Source organism: Pristiophorus japonicus, chromosome 4 (assembly GCF_044704955.1).
Source record: "Pristiophorus japonicus isolate sPriJap1 chromosome 4, sPriJap1.hap1, whole genome shotgun sequence".
Lineage (NCBI taxonomy): Eukaryota > Metazoa > Chordata > Chondrichthyes > Pristiophoridae > Pristiophorus > Pristiophorus japonicus.
In genome coordinates this window covers 52,026,179-52,045,934 of record NC_091980.1, presented here as the reverse complement: position 1 = coordinate 52,045,934, position 19,756 = coordinate 52,026,179, and the positions used below count along the sequence as shown (strand labels likewise).

The 19,756-nt window shown below is 44.3% G+C and overlaps 1 protein-coding gene across 1 annotated transcript in view; it reads left to right on the top strand.

Annotated features, from left to right (window-relative positions):
- Positions 1 to 19,756, top strand: part of LOC139262441 (follistatin-related protein 5-like) — a 567,533-nt gene that overhangs the window by 229,728 nt on the left and 318,049 nt on the right. Inside the window, exon 3 of the mRNA XM_070877632.1 lies at positions 8,550 to 8,740. Coding sequence (XP_070733733.1) covers positions 8,550 to 8,740 — 191 coding nt within the window. The remainder of the gene's footprint in view (positions 1 to 8,549; positions 8,741 to 19,756) is intronic.

Below are 19,756 nucleotides of genomic sequence, written 5' to 3'. Positions count from 1 at the left end.
CAATTCTGCCTGCTAGTTTTTAGTTCTGATCAGATCACTCGAAGGGATGGAAATCGCACGTGTCCTCCAAAAGGTGGATGCTCTGCTCTGCCAAATTACTGCCCAGGCAGCAAAGTTGAAAATTGCCTCCAGAGCGGTTTCCTCATTGAAATTGAGTTCATGTAAAAGAAAATGTTGAAATATGATACAAACAATCTCTAATTATCTTAGTTGATTATTACCCATTATGTTGGCATGTAGAAAATGCAAATATTCTGATTACTAGCAGCTGTCAGGTAAAGTGAGAGAGATACATACGCAGTGTGTTTCCTCATGCCATTGGTTTTTTAAATAACAAACAAATGAGTTGAATTTTGAAAGCTGTAATTATCACCTGTGTTTTGCTGATAGTAATTACATTTTCTTATAGCTGTGACAGAGAGAGGGATAGACAGGTAAAATTTACGTGTATTTTTAAACAGAGAGGTGCTATTTTTTTAAGTGCTATCTTCCCCCAACAGCAGGCTGCATAGCACCAGAACAAAGGGCAAAAATCGTGCAGTAAGGACTACCACCACATAAATGACAGACTACAAAACATCACATTCAATGTTTATAGAGATCCCATAAAAAATCACAACCCAGTGCTGTTTGATATGTGTCTCCCCCAAAGCCAATCTCTCACTGCTGACAGACACAAAGAGGCATCATTTTGACCTAAAAAAAACAGGTGAGTTAGGAGCGTGGTGGTTAAATTGTTAAAAATTGGATTTCTGACCGGAACTCTCTGACCCGCCCACCTCTGGTTTTAACGGAGGCGGGGGAGGAGGTGGGACGGGGGTGGGCAGCCAAACACCACTGTCAGGAGGCCAGACGTCAATTTAAATATTTTAATGAGGTTGACAGCCTCTCCATTTTGTTTTTAACTGTAGCTGGTTGGGTTTTATACACTTCGTAAAACCCAGCAGTTACAGCAAGACGAGTACTACTGCATCCAGGAGGTAAGTGCCTTTACACCTATCTCCTGGGTCCTTGCCTAACACAACCCCTGCAATCGGCAACTCCCTCAGAGTCTCCAATCATGCCTCCAGACCCCCCACCCCCACCCACGAGGCCTCAGATCATTCCCCCCTGCCACCCCGCCCGCATCCAGGCCTCCGACCCTTCCGCGAGGCCTCCACCCTGCTCTGCAGACCTTTCGCATGCTCCTCCCACCCCGATCTTCTACAGATCTGCTCCCTCCCCCACACTTGCTCCTCTGGCCACCCCACAGTCCATCGCCCCCATTCCTCGCAGCTCCCGCACATCCGGCTGCCATTCAGCCATCGATGAACCTAGCACTCCTCTCCCTGATGTTTCTCGCTCCCCCCCCCGCCCCCGCCGATGATCCTCGCCCTCCCCCAGTGATTCTTGCATCCCCTCTTTATTCTTAGCAACCTCCCGCGCTCCTCCGGCCTCCCTCCTTCCAACCTTTGTGTGGCCTAGGGACGCAGGCCTACATGTTTTGGAGCCAGCCAGCCTCTCAATCTGGCTGACTGCGGGCAAGAAACAGAGGTAAATCAGGCCCTGTCATTAACCCATTCCTCCGGGTTTCCCAATTGCCTTGGCGACCCCCTCACTCCCCCAACCTGTTATATATGTAAACTTATAAATACCTTATTTAACCACCAGAGGGCTCATCCCTTCGAGTCCCAAAGGATCCCACAATCCCTTGGGAGCACCTGTACATAAGGAGGCCTCACAGGCTGGAGAGGCACTCTGAGACCTGTAATAAAGCACTACGGTCACACATTACTTTGAGCTTACAGTATATGGTCAGATTCTTTATTCAAGACATAACAACTGGCGACGAGATACAAATGACGAACCCCACTGCAACAATGCAGAGAACCATGGGCATCCTGGAGAAATGTTTGGAGGGAGATGATTGGGAAACCTTTGTGGAGCGACTCCACCAATACTTCGTGGCCAACGAGCTGGAAGGAGAAGCGAACGCTGCCAAACGAAGGGCGATCCTCCTCACCGTTTGCGAGGCACCAATGTATGGCCTCATGAAAAATCTGCTCACTCGAGCGAAACCCACAGAGAAATCGTATGATGATTTGAGCACACTGGTCCAGGAGCATCTCAACCTAAAGGAAAGTGTTCTGATGGCGAGGTACCGATTCTACACGTACAAGAGGTCTGAAGGCCAGGAAGTGGCGAGCTACATCGCCGAGCTAAGGCGCCTTGCAGGACATTGCGAATTTGAAGGACACTTGGAGCTCAGGGACTTCTTTGTACTTGGCATTGGCCATGAAGTAATACTTCGCAAACTTTTGACTACAGAGACCCCAACCTTGAGTAAAGCCATAGCGATAGCCCAGGCATTCATCACCACCAGTGACAATACCAAACAAATCTCTTAGCACACGAGTACTGCTGCAAGTACTGTGAACAAAGTCATGTTATTTTTGAATCATAACATACAGGGTAGGACTCACATGCCTGCAGCTGCATGTTCGCAGATGTCTCAGAGTCCACCATCAAGGGTGGTGAATGCAAGGCCATTAATACCTTATTGGCACTGCGGAGGTGATCATCATTTCCAGTCATGTCACTTCAAAGGATACGTTTGCAAGGGCTGTGGAACAATGGGACACCTCCAACGTATGTGCAGGCGAGCAGCAAACCCTGCTAGTCCTGCAAACCACCATGTTTCAGAGGAGGAGAGATCCACGGTGGATCACGACGAACCAGAGCCTCAGACTGAGGAGGCAGAGGTATATGGGGTGCACACATTTACCACAAAGTGTCCCCCAATAATGCTGAAGGTTGAATTAAATGGACTCCCAGTGTCAATGGAGTTGGACACGGGCGCGACCCAGTCCATAATGAGCAAAAAGACTTTCAATAAATTATGGTGCAGCAAGACTTCAAGGCCAGTCCTGACTCCCATTTGTACTAAACTGAGAACGTACACAAAGGAACTGATTCCCATAATTGGCAGTCTACCGTAAAAGTCTCCTACGATGGAGCGGTGCACAATTTACCACTCTGGGTGGTACTGGGCGATGGCCCCACGCTGTTCGGCAGGAACTGGCTGGGAAAGATACGCTAGAACTGGGATGGCATCCGAGCACTCTCGTCCGTCGACGACACTTCATGTGCCCAGGTCCTAAATAAGTTCCCCTCGCTGTTTGAACCAGACATCGGGAAGTTCGAAGGAGTAAAAGTGCAGATCCACTTGATTCTGGGGGCGCGACCCATCCATCACACGGCGAGAGCAGTACCATACATGATGAGAGAGAGGGTGGAGATCGAGCTGGACCGGCTGCAATGAGAGAGCATCATTTCGCCGATTAAATTCAATGAGTGGGCTAGTTCGATTGTTACAGTCCTCAAGGAAGACGGCACCATCAGAATCTGTGGCGATTACAAAGTAACTATCAATCATTTCTCCCTGCAGGATCAATACCCACTACCAAAGACAGATGACCTATTTGCGACGCTGGCGCGAGGAAAAACATTCACGAAGCTGGACTTGACCTCGGCCTACATGACGCAGGAGCTGGAGGAATCATCGAAGAGCCTCACCTGCATCAGCACGCACAAAGGTCTTTTCATTTACAACGTTTGGGGTTCAAGCAGCCGCTGCGATATTCCAGAGGAACATAGAAAGCTTACTGAAGTCGGTCCCGCGCACCATGATCTTCTAGGATGACATCTTGGTTACAGGTCTGGACATGCTTGAGCACCTGCAGAACCTGGAGGAGGTTCTTAGTCGGCTTAATCGTGTGAGGCTCAGATTAAAACTCTCAAAATGTGTTTTCCTGGCACCTGAAATGGAGTTCCTGGGGAGAAGAATCGCGGCGGACGGCATCAAGCCCACCGATTCAAAGGCGGAGGCAATCAAGAATGCACCGAGACCATGGAACATGATGGAGCTGTGGTCGTTTCCGGACTCCTGAACTACTTTGGTAACTTCTTACCAGGTTTTAGCACATTGTTAGAACCACGGCACTCTTTACTGCGTAAAGAAGATGAATGGGTATGGGGTAAAAGTCAAGAAAATGCCTTTGAGAAAGCTAGGAAACTGTTATCCTCAAACAAATTGCTTGTGTTGTATGATCCATGTAAGCGTTTGGTACTAGCATGTGATGCGTCGTCATACGGTGTCGGGTGTGTATTGCAACAAGCTAATGATTTCGGGAAACTGCAACTGGCTGCTTATGCATCCAGAAGTCTGTCTAAGGCTGAGAGGGCCTACAGCATGATCGAAAAAGAAGTGTTAGCATGCGTTTATGGGAGAAAGAAAATGCATCAATATCTGTTTGGGCTCAAATTTGAATTAAAAACCGACCATAAGCCACTTATATCCCTCTTTTCTGAAAGTAAGGGGATAAATATGAATGCGTCGGCCCGCATCCAAAGATGGGTGCTCACATTGTCCGCATACAACTACGCTCTTCGCCACAGGCCAGGCACAAAAAACTGTGCCGATGCTCTCAGTAGGCTGCCATTGCCCACCACAGGGGTGGAGATGGCACAGCCCGCAGATTTAGTTATGATAATGGAAGCATTCAAGAGTGAGCAATCACCTGTTATCACCCGACAGATTAGAACCTGGATGAGCCAGTCCCCTTAGTGTCCATAGTAAAAAAACTGTGTGCTCCACGGAAGTTGATCTAGTGTCCTGTTAGAGAGGCAGGAAGAAATAAAGCCGTACCAGTGGCTCAGAGATGAAATGTCCATACAGGCAGACTGCCTCCTATGGGGTAATCGGGTAGTGGTGCCAAAAAAAGGCAGGGATACTTTCATTAGTGAACTCCACAGCACCCACCCAGGCATTGTAATGATGAAAGCGATAGCCAGATCCCACGTGTGGTGGCCCGGTATTGATGCAGACTTAGAGTCCTGCGTGCACAAATGTAACACATGTTCACAGTTAAGCAATGCACCCAGGGAGGCACCACTAAGTTTATGGTCTTGGCCTTCCAAACCTTGGTCCAGGGTCCATGTCGACTATGCAGGCCCATTCTTGGGAAAGATGTTCCTTGTGGTTGTAGATTCATACTCCAAACGAATTGAATGTGAGATAATGTCGGCAAGCACGTCCGCTGCCACCATTGAAAGCCTGTGGTCCATGTTTGCCACGCACGGCCTGCCTTCAGTCCTTGTGAATGACAATGGGCTGTGTTTCACCAGTGCCGAGTTCAAATAGTTCATGACCCGCAATGGGATCAACTGCCCCATTTAAACTAGAGTCCAATGGTCAGGCAGAGCGAGCAGTGCAAACAATCAAGCAGAGCTTGAAGAGGGTAACTGAAGGCTCACTGCAGACCCCCTATCCCGAGTCCTGCTTAGTTACCGCACATGTCCCCACTCGCTCACTGGAGTTCCCCCCACTGAAAAGGGCACTTAAGACAAGGCTCTCGTTAGTCCACCCTAATCTATACGAACAGGTAGAGAGCAGGTGGCTTCAACAGAATACATATCATGATCGTGCAAATGTGTCACGCAAAATCGAGATTAATGATCCTGTATTTGTGTTGAACTATGGACAAGGTCCCAAGTTGCTTCCCGGCACTGTCGTGGCCAAAGAGGGGAGTCGGGTGTTTCTGGTCAAACTTTCAAATGGACTCACCTGCAGAAAACTCTTGGACCAAACCAAACTCAGATTTATGGAATATCCAGAACAACCCACAATAGACTCTACCTTTTTCGACCCCCCAAACACACACACAAGTGGCAACTGACCTAGCTGTTGACCACAAAGCAGGACCCATCACCTGCAGCAGCCCAGCAGGACTCACCACACACAGCAGCTCTGCAAGGCCAGCTGTGCAGCAGTCCAAAGAGGGCCCAACAAACGACTCACCAAAACCAGCATTTGCACCAAGCTGATCAACCAGGGAAAGGAAGGCCCCAGATCGACTCACATTGTAAATAGTTACACTATTGACTTTGGGTGGGGGGGCAGTGTTATATATGTAAACCTGTAAATACTTTGTTTAACCACCAGGGGACTCATCCCCTGGAGTCCCAAGGGATCCCACAATCCCTTGGGAGCACCTGTACATAAGGAGGCCTCACAGGCTGGAGAGACATTCTGGAGACCTGTCACACTTTTCTTTGAGCTTACAGTGTCTGGTCAGATTCTTTATTCAAGACATAACACAACCCACCTTCCCCCGTTAAATCCAGCTCCAAGAATCAATTAGTGAGCCAAACCTCACATTCAATCCTTTGTTTTGCCAAAGCTCAGATTCACCTTCTACACTATGACTAAACCCCAGATTGCACATCTCACAGTAAAGGTGAGGGAATCCAGAACAAGGGGGCATAACCTTAAAATTAGAGTTCAGCCATTCAGAGGTGATGTCAGGAAGCACTTCTTCACACAAAGGGTAGTGGAAATCTGGAACACTCTCCCAAAAAGGCTGGTGAATCTAGGTCAATTTAAACTGTCAGGGTATTAAGGGTTATGGAAGCAAGGCAGCTAGATGGAGGTAAGATGCAGATCAGCCATGATCTAATTGAATGGCAGAACAGACTCGAGGGGCTGCATAGCCTACATTTGTTCCTATGTTCGAAAGTAAAGCTTGTTTCTATTTTTCTAATACAGTACCATGGCCAGAGTATTCCAATAAAAGCTTCAGCAATCAGGGAAAGAGGAAAGAGCCACAAGTTATTTTCAATTTGTGCAAGCAACAGAAATGATGTCATTGTGACATGAATTTTATTCTCAAAGAAACATTGTTAGAGAAGCCATGCTGAGTAAATTCCTATATCAACAGTGCATTTAAAGTTGTCATCTCACTTCCAGTGTCGACCATGATTGTTGAAAAAATGTTTTTTTGAACGATACGCAGAAGAACAGCAATGCCATGTGATGATAACAAAGGGATAATAAATCATTTTGGAGATCCTGGGAAATAACACAACACACTCCGCTAACTGGTAGATTAAACAAATAAATTGAAAATTACTTTCCATGTGTTACTTGTTCAACAATCGCACTGATAGATTTTACACAGTAACAAATGTGTGATAGTTATTATGCTAATTTATGCAGATTGATGCTTCAGATTGATCTTCAGGTTGTTGTGGGGTTTTTTTTAACTGTTTTGAAACCAAAGCTACCCTCTTTGGGTTTGATTTCCTTGTGTGGATTTCAAAGAGATTTCCTCAGTTTCTTAGCTCTAAATCGGATTAAAAATAAAAGAGGAATCATTTTATTTCAATTGAAAGGTTGTCTCTACCATTTTAGTATGATGGGTATTGTTTACAGATATAAGTTATTATTGTTATTTTAAAGATATCTTTATCTTTGAAAAGTTCATCTAAAAATAATATGAAAATTAGATTAATCCATTAGTTTATTTTTAATTGAACTGTTCAAATCATATGGATCAGATTCTGCCATCAGTGACAACCTTGAAGAAAGCTGTCCACAAAGATCAAACAATCTCTGTGGTGTCGATTTCACCTCTCCCGACGTTAATTTGAATCTGACGCCGGGTCTAGGCCATCTCCAACACCAACAACAGTAATGTCATCAAGCTGGCTAAGCAGCAAATTACGTTAAAGAATTCTCACAGGTAGCAAAACAGGAAGTAAAATGCACTGATTTTCCTTCACTTTTTAATCATTTTACAGAAAGTGAAATAAGGATTGGGAAATACACATCGGATTAAGGTAGAAGTTGAAATATCAAAAACAAAATTTTAAAAACTATTATATTAAAAACCATGGAATTTTTTAACATCATGGAAAAATTTGACATTCCACAAATATAAGATTAGATTATGAGGGCCAGAATGGTTGTTCAGCATTAATTATGACTCCGGAAGCCATTAAAAACCCAGTTACAGCTCATTCAATAAGGCTGAACTTTTTCGGGGGGCGGGGGGGGGGGGGCGGGGTTTAACAGCAAAACTCCAACATAAAATGTTGGAGTTCAACAGCGGCCCTGTGGAGGAACAGGAAATGACTAACATTCTGGATTTCTGCCTTTAACTGTGTATGTGCGTAATCCAGTTGCTACTGTCAGATTCACAGTTTAATGGCGGTGAACGCTGACAGTTTCACCATCATTACAATCACAAATTCTGGGCCATGGTTGTTCATTCAGGGATTGCTTGGCATTGTGGTACTAATGATGAAAAATTAAGCTTAAAATCATTGCTAGCCTCCCTTTGCAGGTCATCCAGTAACCAAGAGGTTATATCAATGCCAATGCCAGCACCAAAAAGTGTGTGGGAGTGACCTTATACTCTCATTTTTTTTTCCTTTTGTCTTCACTGTTTCAGCTAAGATCAACAAATGCAACAAGACAGCTAATGTGCACATGGACCTGCAATCAACCATCACAACACAAAGCATTTTACTAATCCACTATTCCACAGCACCCAAACCTGGGAGTCTGTTCTGAATGATGCAGAACAGCAGAGGGAAGAGGTTTTTTTTCTGTCAGTCTGGACAAAATTCAAACCACAACCAAAGGGGCAGTATTCCTAATCTATATCATGACTCGATCTATAACAAAATAATAACAAACAATCTTGAATATCTTGTCTTTTGTCCAGGTGAGCGGTGTAAATTGGCAGAGTACAGCAGACTGAAGAGCATGTTGCTGGACCTACAGAGCCAGAGGTATTTCCAACAAGAGAATATTACGATGGACACAACAACACTGAAGAGGCTTTTGGTGGAAAACATGTTCAAGTACTTTGACATCAATGGTGATGGCCTTGTAAACAATAGTGAACTGGCGCAGGTGGGTGTCCTGTTCTGTGATCTTCGATGTAAAGATTTGTTTGGTTAGTTATTTATTTTACTTTACTTGCCTTTAGTTCTTAATAATAGTGAGTTAGAAGACTATAATTTGACAATGCATCTTTGCCAACTTATTGAGAGTTTAATAGAAAGCTGAAAACCAAGTAATAGCTTTTTGTATTAGTTGCTCTTGGTATATGACTGACATCAATGTTTATTGCCCATCCCTAGTTACGCTGAGGTCATTAAGAGTCAAATGCATAGTGTGAGATTGGAGTTGTTGGTAAATTGGACCACATAGGGGTGCCAGGCTCCCTTCCCTGAAGGACATTAGTGAACCAGTTGGGATTTTACAATAATCCAGATAGCCCACAAATTACCAAATGTAATGAAGTCTGTTTCACAACTTACCATGGTGGGGTTTGAAATCTAAGTCTGTGGGTTGCTAGTCCAGTATTATAACGAGCAGACTATCATAGCCATCTCGGAATGACATTTTCTGAGAAACTCTATTCACTAATATGAACAACAAAGTAGATGCCAGTATAAAGTAGGCAACATTACTTTAACATAAGAACATAAGAACATCAGAAATAGAAGCAGGAGTAGGCCATACGGCCCCTCAAGTCTGCTCCGCCATTTAATACGATCATGGCTGATCCAATCATGGACTTAGGTCCACTTCCCTGCCCGCTCCCCATAACCCCTTAATCCCTTATTGATTAAGAAACTGTCTATCTCTGTCTTAAATTTATTCAATGACCCAGCTTCCACAGTTCTCTGAGGCAGCGAATTCCACAGATTTACAACACTCTGAGAGAAGAAATTCCTCCTCATCTCAGTTTTAAATGGGCGGCCCCTTATTCTAAGATTATGCCCCCCAGTTCTAGTCTCTACTATGAGTGGAAACATCCTCTCTGCCTCCACCTTGTCAAGCCCCCTCATAATCTTATACGTTTCGATAACATCACCTCTCATTCTTCTGAATTCCAATGAGTAGAGGCCCACCCTACTCAACCTTTCCTCAGAAGTCAACCCCCTCATCTCTGGAATCAACCTAGTGAACCTTCTCTGAACTGCCTCCAAAGCAAGTATATCCTTTCTTAAATATGAAAACCAAAACTGTACGCAGTATTCCAGGTGTGGCCTCGCCAATATAACTATATGTATAACTGTAGCAAGACTTCCCTGCTTTTATACTCAATCCCATTTGCAATAAAGGCCAAGATTCCATTGGCCTTCCTGATCACTTGCTGTACCTGCATACTTACCTTTTGTGTTTCATGCACCAGGACACCCAGGTCCCACTGTACTGCAGCACTTTGCAATTTTTCTCCATTTAAATAATAACTTGCTCTTTGATTTTTTTTTCTGCCAAAGTGTATAACCTCATACTTTCCAACATTATACTCCATCTGCCAAATTTTTGCCCACTCACTTAGCCTGTCTATGTCTTATTGCAGATTTTTTGTGTCCTCCTCACACATTGCTTTCCCATCTTTGTATCATCAGCAAATGTGTCCACATTTCACTCAGTCCCTTCATCCAAGTCATTAATATAGATTGTAAATAGTTCGGGTTCCAGCACTGAACCCTGCGGCAACCCACTAGTTACTGATTGCCAACCTGAGAATGAACCATTTATCCCGACTCTCTGTTTTCTGTTAGTTAGCCAATCCTCAATCCATGCTAATATATTATCCCGAACCCCGTGAACTTTTATCTTGTGCAGTAACCTTTTGTGTGCACATTGTCAAATACCTTCTGGAAGTCCAAATGCACCACATCCATTGGTTTCCCTTCATCCACCCTGTTTGTTACATCCTCAAAGAATTTCAGCAAATTTTTCAAACATGACTTCCCCTTCATGAATCCATGCTGACTCTGCCTGACTGAATTATGGTTTTCCAAATGCCCTGCTACAGCTTCTTTAATAATGGACTCCAAAATTTTCCCAACGACAGATGATAGGCTAACTGGTCTATAGTTCCCAACTTTTTGTCTGCCTTCTTTTTTAAGTAGAGGCGTTACATTTGCAGTTTTCCAATCTGCTGGGACCTCCCCAAAATCCAGAGAATTTTGGTAAATTACAACCAATGCATCCACTATCCCTGCCGTTACTTCTCTGAGGATATTAGTATGCAAGCCAACAGGTCCAGCGGATTTATCTGCCTTTAGTCCCATTATCTTACTGAGTACCACCTCCTTAGTGATTGTGATTGTGTTAATTCCTCCCCCGCTATAGCCTCTTGACTATCCACTGTTGGGATATTTTTAGTGTCCTCTACCATAAAGATTGATACAAAATATTTGTTCAGAGTTTCTGCCATCTTCCTGTTCCCCATCACTAATTTCCCGGTTTCATAGAAACATAGAAACATAGAAAATAGGTGCAGGAGTAGGCCATTCGGCCCTTCGAGCCTGCATCGCCCTTCAATTGGTTCATGGCTGAACATGCAACTTCAGTACCCCATTCCTGCTTTCCCGCCATACCCCTTGATCCCCCTAGTAGTAAGGACTAAATCTAACTCCATTTTGAATATATTTAATGAATTGGCCTCAACAACTTTCTGTGGTAGAGAATTCCACAGGTTCACCACTCTCTGGGTGAAGAAGTTTCTCCTCATCTCGGTCCTAAATGACTTACCCCTTATCCTTAGACCGTGACCCCTGGTTGTGGACTTCCACAACATTGGGAACATTCGTCCTGCATCTAACCTGTCTAAACCCATCAGAATTTTAAACGTTTCTATGAGATCCCCTCTCATTCTTCTGAACTCCAGTGAATACAAGCCCAGTTGGTCCAGTCTTTCTGGATATGTCAGTCCCACCATCCCGGGAATCAGTCTGATGAACCTTCGCTGCACTCCCTCAATAACAAGAATGTCCTTCCTCAAGTTAGGAAACCAAAACTGTACACAATACTCCAGGTGTGGCCTCACCAAGGCCCTGTACAACTGTAGTAACACCTCCCTGCCCCTGTACTCAAATCCCCTCGCTATGAAGGCCAACATGCCATTTGCTTTCTTAACCGCCTGCTGTACCTGCATGCCGACCTTCAATGACTGATGTACCATGACACCCAGGTCTTGTTGCACCTCCCCTTTTCCCAATCTGTCACCATTCAGATAATAGTCTGTCTCTCTGCTTTTACCACCAAAGTGGATAACCTCACATTTATCCACATTATACTTCATCTGCCATGCATTTGCCCACTCACCTAACCTATCCAAGTCACTCTGCAGCCTCATAGCATCCTCCTCGCAGCTCACACTGCCACCCAACTTAATGTCATCTGCAAATTTGGAGATACTACATTTAATCCCCTCGTCTAAATCATTAATGTACAGTGTAAATAGCTGGGGCCCCAGCACAGAACCTTGCGGTACCCCACTAGTCACTGCCTGCCATTCTGAAAAGTACCCATTTACTCCTACTCTTTGCTTCCTGTTTGCCAACCAGTTCTCAATCCACGTCAGCACACTACCCCCAATCCCATGTGCTTTAACTTTGCACATTAATCTCTTGTGTGAGACCTTGTCGAAAGCCTTCTTAAAATCCAAATATACCACATCAACTGGTTCTCCCTTGTCCACTCTACTGGGAACATCCTCAAAAAATTCCAGAAGATTTGCCAAGCATGATTTCTCTTTCACAAATCCATGCTGACTTGGACCTATCATGTCACCTCTTTCCAAATGCGCTGCTATGACATCCTTAATAATTGATTCCATCATTTTACCCACTACTGATGTCAGGCTGACTGGTCTATAATTCCCTGTTTTCTCTCTCCCTCCTTTTTTTAAAAGTGGGGTTACATTGGCTACCCTCCACTCCATAGGAACTGATCCAGAATCTGTGGAATGTTGGAAAATGACAGTTAATGCATCCACTATTTCCAAGGCCACCTCCTTAAGTACTCTGGGATGTAGTCCATCAGGCCCTGGGGATTTATCGGCCTTCAATCCCATCAATTTCCCCAACACAATTTCCCGACTAATAAGGATTTCCCTCAGTTCCTCCTTCTTACTGGACCCTCTGACCTCTTTTATATCTGGAAGGTTGTTTGTGTCCTCCTTAGTGAATACCGAACCAAAGTATTTGTTCAATTTGTCTGCCATTTCTTTGTTCCCAGTTATGACTTCCCCTGATTCTGACTGCAGGGGACCTACGTTTGTCTTTACTAACCTTTTTCTCTTTACATATCTATAGAAGCTTTTGCAGTCTGTCTTAATGTTCCCTGCAAGCTTCCTCTCGTACTCTACTTTCCCTGCCCTAATCAAACCCTTTGTCCTCCTCTGCTGAGTTCGAAATTTCTCCCAGTCCCTGGGTTCACTGCTATTTCTTGCCAATTTGTATGTCACTTCCTTGGCCTTCATACTATCCCTGATTTCCCTTGAGAGCCACAGTTGAGCCACCTTCCCTTTTTTATTTTTACGCAAGACAGGGATGTACAATTGTTGTAGTTCATCCATGCGGTCTCTAAATGTTTGCCATTGCCCATGCACTGTCAGCCCCTCTAAGTCAATCCCACTGTCGTCCTCTAAGTGACCAACATTTACTTTAGCCACTCTTTTCCTTTTTATATACCTGTAGAAACTCTTGCTATCTGTTTTTATATTTTGTGCTAGTTTACTTTCATAGTCTATCTTCCCTTTCTTAATCATTTCTTTAGTCATTCTTTGCTGGCTTTTAAAAGCTTCCCAATCCTCTGTCCTCCCAGTAGTTTTGGCCACTTTGTATGCCCTTGTTTTTAATTGGATACCATCCTTTATTTCTTTAGTTAGCCACGGATGGCTATCTTTTCTTTTACACCCTTTTCTCCTCACTGGAATATATTTTTCTTGAGTGTTATGAAATATCTCCTTAAATGTACGCCACTGTTCATCAACCGTCCTACACTTTAATCTATTTTCCCAGTCCATTTTAGCCAACTCTGCCCTCATATCTTTGTAGTCTCCTTTATTTAAGCTTAGTACGCTGATTTGAGATCCAACTTTTTCGCCCTTCATCTGAATTTGAAATTCAACCATGCTATGATCACTCATTCCAAGGAGATCTTTTACTAGGAGATTGTTTATTAATCCTGTCTCAGTGCAGAGGACCAGATCTAAGATAGTCTGCTCCCTAGTTGGTTCCGTTACATATTGTTCAAGGAACCCATCCCTTATGCACTCTATGAACTCTTCCTCAAGGCTGCCTTGTCACATCTACTTTTTTTTACTAATATTAGCAAACAGAGGAACATTTACCTTTAAGTTTTTAATTGTGTGATCGCTGAACCATTCCCATTATCCTCTCTTCCATGTCCATGTTAATTGGATCTTCAAACTCATTCTGAAACTCTTTGCTGCTTAATTGATTACTGTGGAATGGAAATTAGGCAGGCAATCCAATCCACCTAAGCAGTGAAGATGAAAATCTACCCTATTGACTCTTAACACTCCTGTACTGCCAGGCTATTTAACCGTGGAAGTAATCATCGCTAAGCCCAATGATATCTTCATCAAATGCTCCACTCCCTGCCCCCCCAACAAACACACACACACATACGCAGTTTCCTGTTGTGGATACTGTAAGCTGATTAAGACCTGGATCTCTGACCATTCTCTGCCACCACTTCACCCCCGCACCCCTCTTCCACGGCTCAACCATATGAGACAAGTTGTAACATTCAACTGCCATTCTAATAAAGATCGATGAGCGTATGACAAACCAAAAACAAAACTTTGGGCTTTTCTCAAAAACAAATTCTAAGTGATAAGAGCTGCGTCTATATTTTATAATGTTCTTGTGATTTTTCTTTTTCAATGCATCAGTCATAAAACAAACGCTTCTTCTGATATTACCTTGTGACATTTCTTGGTTGGAGCAGTGGCTTTCCGCGGGGAAATGCCACCGATCCGCAAATAAACTCCACGTACCTGGTGATCTGGCAGGTATGGAGATTTGGGGCTCTCCAAGTACACGTAGGCAAAGGCCCATGTATCTCAGGGGCGCTCGCGAACTATCTGTGCCCTGGGACAACGTGGGCCAGCCCAATGAATGACAGAAGGGGATCCCTATTCATACTTATGGGGATTCCGCACAATGGGAATAACCAAAAAAAAAACACCTACATATTAAATAAATGTAAAAAAAATTACATTTTTAAAATTAAATATTTAAAACAAAAATTAATTTTTTGAAAAATAAATTTACATGTTTTAAAGGGGCTAAAAGGTTTTTATATGTATAGATTACTGATAAAAATTTAATTTTTCTGTTTTATAAAACTCTTTACGCTGGTAAAAGCACCATTCCCTAGCCACTGACTACTCGGGGGATCAAGGGGTATGGCATGAAAGCAGGAAGGGGGTACTGAAGTTTCATGTTCAGCCATGAACTCATTGAATGGCGGTGCAGGCTAGAAGGGCTGAATGGCCTGCTCCTGCACCTATTTTCTATGTTTCTATGTTTCTATGACTCCATCCCTCTCCCCAACTTGTGTCTGAGGCTGAACCAGACTGTTCACAACTTTGGTGTCATATTTGACCCTGAAATGAGCTTTCGAACACATATCCACAGCATAACGAAGACCACCTATTTCCACCTCCGTAACATTGCCCGTCTCCGCCCTTGCTTCAGCTCATCCGCTGCTGAAACCCTCATTCATGCCTTTGTTACCTCGAGACTTCACTATTCCAGCACACTCCTGGCTGGCCTCCCACATTCTACCCTACGTAAACTAGAGGTGATCAAAAACTAAGCTGCCCATGTCCGAACTCACTCCAAATCCCACTCACCCATCATCCCTGTGCTCAATTACCTACTTTGGCTTTATGTTAAGCAACACCTCGATTTCAAAATTCTCATCCTTATTTTCAAATTCCTCCATGGCTTCGCCCCTCCCTATCTCTGTAATCTCCTCCAGCCCCACAATCCCACGAGATGTCTGCGCTCCTCTAATTCTGCCCTCTTGAGCATCCCTGATTATAATTGCTCAACCATTGGTGGCTGTGCCTTCTGTTGCCTAGGCCCCAACCTCTGGAACTCCCTGCCTAAACCTCTCCTCGTCTCTACTTCTCTTTCCTCCTTCAAGACGCTCCTTAAAACATACCTCTTTGACAAAGCACCTGCGCTAATTTCTACTTATGCGGCTCGCTGTCAATTTCTTTTATCTCATAATACTCCTGTGAAGCGCCTTGGGAAGTTTCATTATTTTACAGGCGCTTATATAAATATAAGTTGATGTTATTATGCGTGCTTTCACCAGCTGTAAGAATTTCTTGACATTCAAATAGCCCAACTCTCCACCAGCAAATGCCCTTTTCCTGTGGATGAAGATGATCTACCAAGAGAATTTTTGACAGATCGCAAGTTCCGTGTTATACATAGAAACATAGAAAATAGGTGCAGGAGTAGGCCATTTGGCCCTTCGAGTCTGCACCGCCATTCAATAAGATCATGGCTGATCATTCCCTCAGTACCCCTTTCCTGCTTTCCCTCCATACCCCTTGATCCCTTTAGCCAAAAGGGCCATATCTAACTCCCTCTTGAATATATCCAATGAACTGGCATCAACAACTCTCTGCGGCAGGGAATTCCACAGGTTAACAACTCTCTGAGTGAAGAAGTTCCTCCTCATCTCAGTCCTAAATAGCCCACCCCTTATCCTAAGACTGTGTCCCCTGGATTCTGGACTTCCCCAACATCGGGAACATTCTTCCCGCATCTAACCTGTCCAGTTCCATCAGAATCTTATACGTTTCTATGAGATCCCCTCTCATCCTTCTAAACTCCAGTGAATAAAGGCCCAGTTGATCCAGTCTCACCTCATATGTCAGTCCAGCCATCCCTGGAATCAGTCTGGTGAACCTTCGTTGCACTCCCTCAAAAGCAAGAATGTACGTCCTCAGATTATGAGACCAAAACTGAACACAATATTCCAGGTGAGGTCTCACCAAAGCCCTGTACAAATGCAGTAAGACCTCCCTGCTCCTATACTCAAATTCCCTAGCTATGAAGGCCAACATACCATTTGCCTTCTTCACCGCCTGCTGTACCTGCAAGCCAACTTTCAATGACTGAAGAACCATGACACCCAGGAGTTGTTGCACCTCCCCCTTTCCTAATCTGCCGCAATTCAGATAATATTCTGCCTTTGTGTTTTTGCCCCCACAGTGGATAACCTCACATTTATCCACATTATACTGCATCGCTATGCATTTGCCCACTCACCTAACCTGTCCAAGTCACCCTGTAGCCTCTTCGCATCCTCCTCACAGCTCACATCGCCACCCAGTTTACTCTCATCTGCAAACTTCGAGATATTACACTCAATTCCTTCATCTAAATCATTAAAGTATATTGTAAAGAGCTGGTGTCCCAGCACTGTGCCCTGCGGCACTCCACTAGTCACTGCCTGCTATTCTGAAAAGGACCCATCTATCCCGACTCTCTGTTTCCTGTCTGCCAACCAGTTCTCTATCCACGTCAGTACATTACCCCCAATACCATGTACTTTGATTTTGCACACCAATCTCTTGTGTGGGACCTTGTCAAAAGCCTTTTGAAAGTCCAAATACACCACATCCACTGGTTCTCCCTTGTCCACTCTTCTAGTTACATCCTCAAAAAATTCTAGAAGATTTGTCAAGCATGATTTCCCTTTCATAAATCCATGCTGACTTGGACCGATCCTGTCACTAATTTCCAAATTACTGCTATTTCATCCTGAATGATTGATTCCAAGATTTTCCACACGACTGATGTCAGGCTAACTTGTCTATAATTACCCGTTTTCTCTCCCTACTTTTTAAAAAAGTGGTGTCTCTTTAGCTACCCTCCAGTCCATGGGAACTGATCCAGTGTCGATAGACTGTTGGAAAATGATCACCAATGCATCCACTATTTCTAGGGCCACTTCCTTAAGTACTCTGGGATGCAGACTATCAGGCCCAGGGATTTATCAGCCTTCAATCCCATCAATTTCCCTAGCACAATTTCCTGCCTAATAAAGATATCCTTCAGTTCCTCCTTGTAAGGGGGAGATGGGAAGGCTTCCTCTCCCATGAGCGGGCCCACTGATATAGAGGGTCGACGCTCGCCCCAGCCCACGTAGCAATTCTCGAAGTTAGCAGACAGAGACGGATGGCAACGTATAACGATCTTTATTACAAATGTCCGGGAACACCTCTTATCACAGCCGCCTGTGAGTGGAGATGCTCCCCGAACAGCACAATCATACAACTTTTATACATTTCAAAAACCCCTCTGTTCCCGGACAAGACCTCCCTAGATTTCTAATTGAACTACCTTATCAGTGCTACTTCTCTAATTGGACTACCTTATTAGTGCTACTTTGTATTGACAGGCCAAGACCCTGGTGACCGCTTTAGGCCGTGACTAGAATGACTTCATTAGGTCAGAATTTGTTGATTCTCCTTGGTGCCTGTGAGTCGCCTCGAGCCTCTTCGCAAGGTCTTATCAATGTCTGTTTAGGTTCTCACATCGTATCCTGTCGGAATACTATTGAATTGATAACTTCTGGAGCCTTGGTACAAGGCCGAAGAGAGGCCTTTTACCTCCTTATGGGCCATTGCAGGAACCAGCACTTTAACCCTTGTCCCGCTGGTACCCCTAATGCCAAATTTCTCTTACAATTCCCCCCTTTTGGCCCTTGGCTATACGCCAAGCTGGCCATATTTCCCGATAACTATCTCCCTGTAGGCGAGATCCAGATATGTCCGTTCACCTGGGTGGCCATCTCCCAAGCTTCGGGACCTCCTGAAACCTTCCCACAGAGTTATATAAGGTAAGTCCTTCCTGTAGGACTGCTTAAATTTTCATCCCTTATGGCCTTAATCATAGTGCGTGCCCTGACGTTTGACCTGTTTAATTCGTGCACATGTTAATCCCATCATGACCATCAGAACCAGGCCCTGTATTACTATAAGTACATGTGATATTATTTTTATCCATGGGTGAATTTGATTATCAAGTCCAATGTCCCACAGCTTTGAGTACCAGGGCTGATCAGCCAGCATTGCGTTAGTATCTCTCTGTAAGTTGTCTATTTCTTCCATCAGCCGGATATACTGTCATCTTTGATTCTGGATTCCTTGCACCAGACGTAATTAGATTTAGGTTAAGTAGTTGCTGACGCATCCTAATTATATCCTTTCTTTCGATTCTTTTATTGCTAGCCCCCCTTTGGCTTCAGTCTTTATGGACAGGCTTATGGGGGGACTTGCGTGGTTGTGCTGGGAAGATTTGTTGTCCCCAGGGTGGTTGTTGGGGCAGTGGTAGGGCTTCACACTCCATCCGCCCCCCTTTTTGTTCCGTTCTGTTCCCACCCTTCTATTTCTCTTGCGGGGTGGATTTGGCTGCTTGTTTTGCAGCTTCGTCCGTCCAGGCATGAGCTTCTAGAACTGAAATTCCATCCAGTTGGATTTCTGCGCCATTCCCCATACTGGCGCCCATAGCATTGGCAGCCTGCTGCATTACAACCTTACTTAATACACTATACATAGCCATGCATTAAAATAAGTTCTGTCCTTGCTCCAGTCCTTGGCTGCTGGGATGCATATTTCGGCAGTTAAATTAAACAGAGCCCCATCGTTCATGTAGTTGTGTCTTTCCTGCGTGTGCTATATCTCTCGTAGTCCATCTGTATTATCCAGTGCTTGCATGGGCCTTAAGGTTCCCAGTATCCTGAGTCGAAGTAGCCGCTGCGGTCCCATCTCGGTGAGTGTTTTATCTGCAAATTTTAAACAGATAGCCTGGTCATCACCAGGTGTTAGGTTCTGGTCTACTCATCTTTTATCCATGCATGTTGAGGTCACTCTGTGAAATCGGAGGTAAGGGTTAGGTTGGGTTTGTGGACTACACTTATCCACCGTGGGCTCTATTGCCATAGGTGATGGTGCTATGGCTGCGCACTGCACTATCCGTCTGGTCCCATTTAAAAAAAAAATCTCTTCCAGCTTATTTATCTTAGCCTTTAACTCTTGAATTTGTTTTGTTTGAGTATCTT